Source organism: Microtus ochrogaster, chromosome 5, assembly GCF_000317375.1.
Source record: "Microtus ochrogaster isolate Prairie Vole_2 chromosome 5, MicOch1.0, whole genome shotgun sequence".
In the NCBI taxonomy this organism is placed as follows: Eukaryota; Metazoa; Chordata; class Mammalia; order Rodentia; family Cricetidae; genus Microtus; species Microtus ochrogaster.
The window spans coordinates 82484751-82491071 of NC_022012.1; the positions used below are offsets into that span (position 1 = coordinate 82484751).

The 6321-nt window shown below is 43.3% G+C and overlaps 1 protein-coding gene across 1 annotated transcript in view; it reads left to right on the forward strand.

The window, feature by feature from the left end:
• The window catches only part of Smarcc1 (SWI/SNF related, matrix associated, actin dependent regulator of chromatin subfamily c member 1), a 106200-nt gene that overhangs the window by 90255 nt on the left and 9624 nt on the right, over nt 1-6321 (forward strand). Inside the window, exon 26 of the mRNA XM_005348198.2 lies at nt 187-448. Within this exon, the coding sequence (XP_005348255.1) occupies nt 187-448 (262 nt within the window). The remainder of the gene's footprint in view (nt 1-186; nt 449-6321) is intronic.

The following is a 6321-nucleotide window of genomic DNA, read 5'->3' on the forward strand; positions in this document are numbered from 1 at the left end:
AGCATTCACCCCACTGCAGGTTAGTATAAGGAAAAGTAGATTTTAGACTAAACATAAGGACATCCCTGATAAGGGGCCTCTGCCTATAGCATGGTGTGGATGGAACTCATGTATCAAATACATGTCCTACACATTATAAAGTCCTGAGAACCCTCCTGGGGCATTTCTCTTCTACTTCCCTTACAGCTAGAACAGCAGAGACAGCAGTTGCTTACTGAGCGCCAGAACTTCCACATGGAACAGTTGAAATATGCTGAGCTACGAGCTCGACAGCAGATGGAACAGCAGCAGCATGGCCAGAACCCTCAGCAAGCACACCAGCACTCAGGAGGACCTGGTCTGGCCCCGCTTGGAGCAGCAGGGCACCCTGGCATGATGCCTCATCAGCAGCCCCCACCCTACCCTCTGATGCACCATCAGATGCCGCCACCACACCCTCCCCAGCCAGGTAAGAGGGAACCTTTGCCAGCAGGAAGTTTGTTCACAGTGCCACAGGATCATTTCTAACAAAAAGTGGGTCCTGGCATTCTCATCGCATGAAACTAGCCATAATGAAAAGAGAATGGTTAGGAGAGAAGAGAGTTTTCTGCCTTTGGATGATGCTAGGACTTAGAAGAGCAAATCTATAACATGCTTTGGGTAAAAAGTAGCATTTGCAGTAACCTCAAGTGGAAGAAGCTTTTTCCTTGGGTAGATCAATTTAACAAGACAGAGGCTAAGTAATGATGAATTCCTGAGACATAATGAGACTCTGTGTACTGAGTCCCAACACTGTGTTAAAGAAAATATTCTTTTTGTTTCCGTTTTTTTTTTTTTTTAAAGATTTATTCATTTATTAAGTATACAGTATTCTGTCTGCATGTATGCCTACAGGCCAGAAGAAGATACCAGATCTTACAACAGATGGTTGTGAGCCACCATGTGGTTTCTGGGAATTGAACTCAGGACCTCTAAAAGAGCAGTTAATGCTCTTAACCACTGAGCCATCTCTCCAACCCCTAAAGAAAATATTCTTAGATTGTCTGTATACTGTCATCAGTTCAAGAAAATTTGCAAGACAAATGAACTTTTATGATTCATTCCCTTTGTACCATTTTTAATATTTTCTTGTGGATATGGGGTATTTGGATAATGTTCTGTTCATAGTTGTCCTGTAAGCTTGTATCAGTTTGAATTGTACAGTCATTATAAATATTTTCCTAGAGCCTGAGTTAGGGCTTGTTGGGGTAGGGTGCAAATATTGTGTATGCAAAAGAAGCAGTTGAGATAGACAGTAAAATTCTTTGAATCCTCTAAAAGTCCTAACCCCTAACTCCTTCAAAGGACAGATTTCTGAATACTCTCCTAGAAATTACCAATCATATTTGTGTACAGAAGCCATGGTTGAATACAGTTGTGATCTGGCTGCTTATATTACTACAGTGTATTGGAGGGGGCCTCTTGTTGGTTCCCAGCTGCCCAGCCCCAAAATAATCACACAGAAACTGTATTAATTAAATCACTGCCTGGCCCATTAACTGTAGCTTCTTTCTTATTGATATTTATTGAGCTCTACATTTTTCTCTGCTCCCCTCCCTGCCTCTCCCCTCCTCCCTTCAATCATCTCCCAAGGTCCCCATGCTCCCAATTTACTCAGGAGATCTTGTCTTTTTCTACTTCCCATGTAGATTAGATCTATGTAAGTCTCTCTTAGTGTCCGCATTGTTGTCTAGGTTCTCTGGGATTGTGGTTTGTAGGCGCTTTCTTTACTTTATGTTTAAAAACCACCTATGAGCGAGTGCATATGACAGTTGTCTTTTTGTGTCTGGGTTACCTCACTCAAAATAATGTTTTTTCTAGCTCCATCCATTTTCCTGCAAAATTTAAGCTGTCTTTTTTTTGTTGTTTTTTTGTTTTGTTTTGTTTTTCTGCTGTGTAGTACTCTGTTATGTAAATGTGCCACATTTTCCTTATCCATTCTTCGGTCAAGGAGCATTTAGGTTGCTTCCAGGTTCTGGCTATGACAAACAAAGCTGCTATGAACATAGTTGAGCACATGTCCTTGTGGCATGATTGAGCATCCTTTGGATATATACCCAGGTCAGGCTACATAGTGAGGATTGTCTTTAAAGAAGGAAAGGAATTTAAACTCATTAGTTTTTGTTTCATTTTGTTTTTTGAGACAGGGTATCTCTACGTAGCCCTGACTGTCTTGGAACTATTTAAACAAGGCTGGCCTCATAGTCACAGAGATCACCTGCCTCTGCTCCCAAGTGTTGAGTCTAAAGGTGTGCACCACCACAACTGGCTAGTTAAGCTTGCTTACTCTAACTAGTTAAAAACATGGTGAGCCAGGTGTGGTGGCATGCACTTTTAATCCTGCACTTGGGAAGCAGAGGCAGATAGATCTCCTATTTTGAAGCTTACCTGGTCTGTTTCAGGATAACTTGTTTACAAGCAAACACAAAAATAATATTAAAATCCGTGAGTTCGGTATACTTAGCATTAACTAAGTGTGTTTTACTTGTATGTTTTAGTACAGTTTTTAATATGTGACCCTGGGTGGCCTGAAACCCAGAAGTTTATCTGCCTCTGCTACCATGCCTAAGCGCCTTTTGAATGAAGATGGTGAGATAGCCCATGGTGTTTGGGATGACAGCCATCTTCCATCTCAGGTTTATCACTGTGAGCAAGGCTATAGTGGCCAGTGTTTATTTTCAGCTTGACACAAACTAGAGTCACCTTGGGCCTTCAGTTGAGGACTTGCCTATATCGTGTTGGCTTACGGGTGGGTTTGTGAGGCATTGTCGTGATTGCTGATTGATGTGGGAGGACCTGGCCCACTGTGGGCAGTACTGCTTCTTGGACACGTGATCCCTGAGTGTACAAGAAAGCCAGCTGAACAGGAGCCAGAGAACAAGCCTGTGAGCAGCTTTTCTCCAGGGTTTCTGCTTCAAGATTCTGGGTTGCACTTTTGCCCATTATTTTTTCAATAATGGATTGTGACCTGGAAGTATAAATTGAAATAAACCCTTTTCTCCCCAAGTGGGTTTTGCTTTTGATTTGTTACAGCAACAAAAAGCTAACTAACTAACACAGAATTCTTCCAAATAACATTTTCTGAATTTTAGAAAAATTTACTGTTGAGCTGGGCACAGTGGTGCATGCCAGCTCATGGGAGACAGGATGTAGATTGCTTGCTTGGGCTGCATGGCAAATTCCAGGTCAGCCAGGGGTTCATAATGAGACCTTGTCTCCCTGGTGCTGCTAGTGGTGAGGAGCACACCCGTCATCAGTCTGAATACTCATGACGCAGTACGTTCAAAGCCTGGGCTTCGTAACAGGAACCTGTTTCTCAAAACGGGGGGTGAGGGAGGGGGCATCTCAGATCACAGTGTTTACATTAGGACCTGAGGGTAATTATCAGGAACTGGGTAATGTTTGGTATTCGGCCAGAACTTCTGTTGTGTTACTGTGGTAGAAAAGAGAACTAAGACAGATTTGTTGCTCAATGATAAATCCGTACAGCTTTTCAGAGTAGCTTTACTTCCTATGCAACCATGAGGACCTGAGTCCAGATCCCAACACCCACAGCATCCAGATGGGGTCTTTTGCATCACTGTGGGGGAGGGGGACAAAAGAATCACTGGGGCTTGGTGACTGCCAGCATATCTGAAAAGCACAATCTCCATGTTGAGAGAGAGATGCCACCTCAAAAAAGAATAAAGCAGAGGGTAAAGAGTCGCCTAAGCATCCTCTTTTGGCATGTGTGTGTGCAGTTGCGTTCATGGGCACCTTTCCCATATACAACCAGAACTGTCCATCGATAGTGGTAGGACCCATTAAAGCAGTTCACCCAGGTGTGATAGCACATACCTGTAACACTTGGAAGGTAGAGGCAGGAGGACCAGCCACAGGTGCATAGTGAGGCCCTGTCTCAACAAAATGAGATTCCTGTTCGTTGTTTTAAGTCTCCTAAGCTGTGCACACAAATGGCACTGATCATCCAAGTAGCTGATGTCTGCTCTTTGAACTACACCTCTATACATGTTGCATATGCTTACCTTTTCTGCCTTTTCAGTTTTTGTTTTCCCAGATTTCATTTAAACTCCCTCAAGTGTAGTAAGTCCCGTCTGCTGCATGCTTTGTTCTTGCTTTATTAGTTTTCATCTCTGGTTATATCTTACAGATGTATCCCAAGTTAGCTTTTTCATATCAAACAAAATGACCAGGAAATTTTATGTAGTGTAGTGTTTAGTTTGATTTTGTTTATATTTTTATTGTTTCATTATTTTATGCATATGGGAGTTTTACCTGTATATATATGTCTGTGCACCATTTTTGTGCCTTGTGCCCCTAGAAGCCAGAAGAGGGCATTCCATTCCCTGGAACTGTAGTTCTAGGTGGTTGTGAGTTGACATGTGGGTGCTAGGAATTGAACCCAGGTCCTCTGGAAAAGCAGTCAGTTCTCTTATCCTCTACGCCATCTCCGCAGCCCCTATTTTTATTATATTTAGTTGTGTGTATATATCTCTGTCTGTGCAAATGTTAAGAGTGAATGCAAGTACCCTTGAAGGCCAGAGGCCAGAGGGTTTGGATCCCCTGGAGTTAACAGGCAGTTGTGTGATGACTAGTGTGTGTGCTGGGAACTGTGCTTCAGCTCCCTGGAAGAGCGGTGTGCTCTCTTAAACACTGAGCTAACTCTGCACCCCAAAGTGTTTCTGCTCTATGGTTGGCACATCTATTTTTACCTCGTCTTAACGTTTTGCTGAACTTGTTAGAAGAGGGAGTATTGCATTCATCTTCTCTCCTTAAGCTGTAAAATGGTACCTAACAGTTCTTCAGCTAAGAACTTAATGCTCAGCAGTTAAGAGTACTGGCTGCTCTTTTAGAGGACCAGGGTTCAATTCCTAGCACCTTATGGCATCTTACACCTGTCTGTAATTCCAGTTCCAGGGCTTCTGATGGCCTCACACAGACCATGCAGGAGTGAGTGAGTGAGTGAGTGAGTGAGTGAGTGTGTGTGTGTGTGTGTGTGTGTGTGTGTGTGTGTGTGTTTCAAGACAGGGTTTCTCTGTAGCTTTGGATCTTGCCCTAGAACTTGCTCTGTAGACCAGGCTCGCCTTGAACTCACAGAGATCCACGTATCTCTGCCTTTCAAGTGCTGGGATTAAAGGCGTGACTCACCCCAGATATATAGGGTGAATATAAAGAAGCCTATTTTGTTAAACATTAAGTCTTAAAAAAAAAAACTTGCCCTCTTCTGCCTGTGATAGTCTATAAGCTGAGTAGTAATTATATCAATCAGTTGTTAAAGATTGTTCTATTTTATGTGTGTATGTGTATGGGTGCATGTATGTAGGTCAGAGAACAACATGTGGAAGGTAGTTTTCTCTGCATCATTTGGATCCCAGGTATTGAACTTAGTCATCAGGCTTCCCTTTACCTTTTAGCAACCAACTTTTGGATGAGACGTTTGTGTTGCCCAACTTGGCTTGACTTTGCGGTATTTACAAATACATGGACAACCACAGCAGAGAGTGGACTGCTTGGTACCCATTGCCTGCAAGCTCTGGTACAGCTCTGGTAGCACATCTGCCTAACATGCCCAGGGCCCTGCAATCCATCTGCAGCACCACCGAGGAAGAAAGTGTGGTTTGGTGAGGAAATGTTACTTCAGTAACAAAGCTAGGACATGTCTCAGCCGAGGCCCTGGGCAGTTGACTTTATTCTTTGTTTTCTTGGAGTAAAAATTAAGATGGTCTGTCTGTATCCCAGGGCAGCCTCTGTGATACTTCTAGTCCTGCTTATACTGTCCAACAGTGAAGCCGTAACAGCATCTGTGACAGGCGTGCCCAGGAAACTGCTGTGGGGAAAAAGCCTCTGTAGATCCTAGACTTCCCCTCACTTGGCGCCCATTGTGTTATTTCCGTTCTCCTGGGGACTCAGCCAGAGGATGTCTGCATGGTTAGAAATGGGTGGATGACACATGCTTAAGTGTTCACGGGTTCCCTTCCCAGTTCCATTCTCCGTTCTCACCTTATTCTCCCAGTGAATAAAAAATAAAATCCTTAGCTAATATCCCATTAGACATGATAGATGTAAGGCTTTAGTAAAAGATCTACTAACATGGGAGTGTGAGAGACTTTTTCTACTAGCTAAACCTAATTTTAGCAAACCTTTCCATATCCCAGGCTTCAGATGCCCGCTGTTTAAAAAACGCTTGTATGTAGGTCAGACTCCCACCATCCTATGTTTTGCCAGTGCTGTTTTTGAAGCTTGCTCACTGTCCTTCCTCTCTCTATTCCCTCCCCACCTCAGAAAGGGAAATACGCCCCAGCT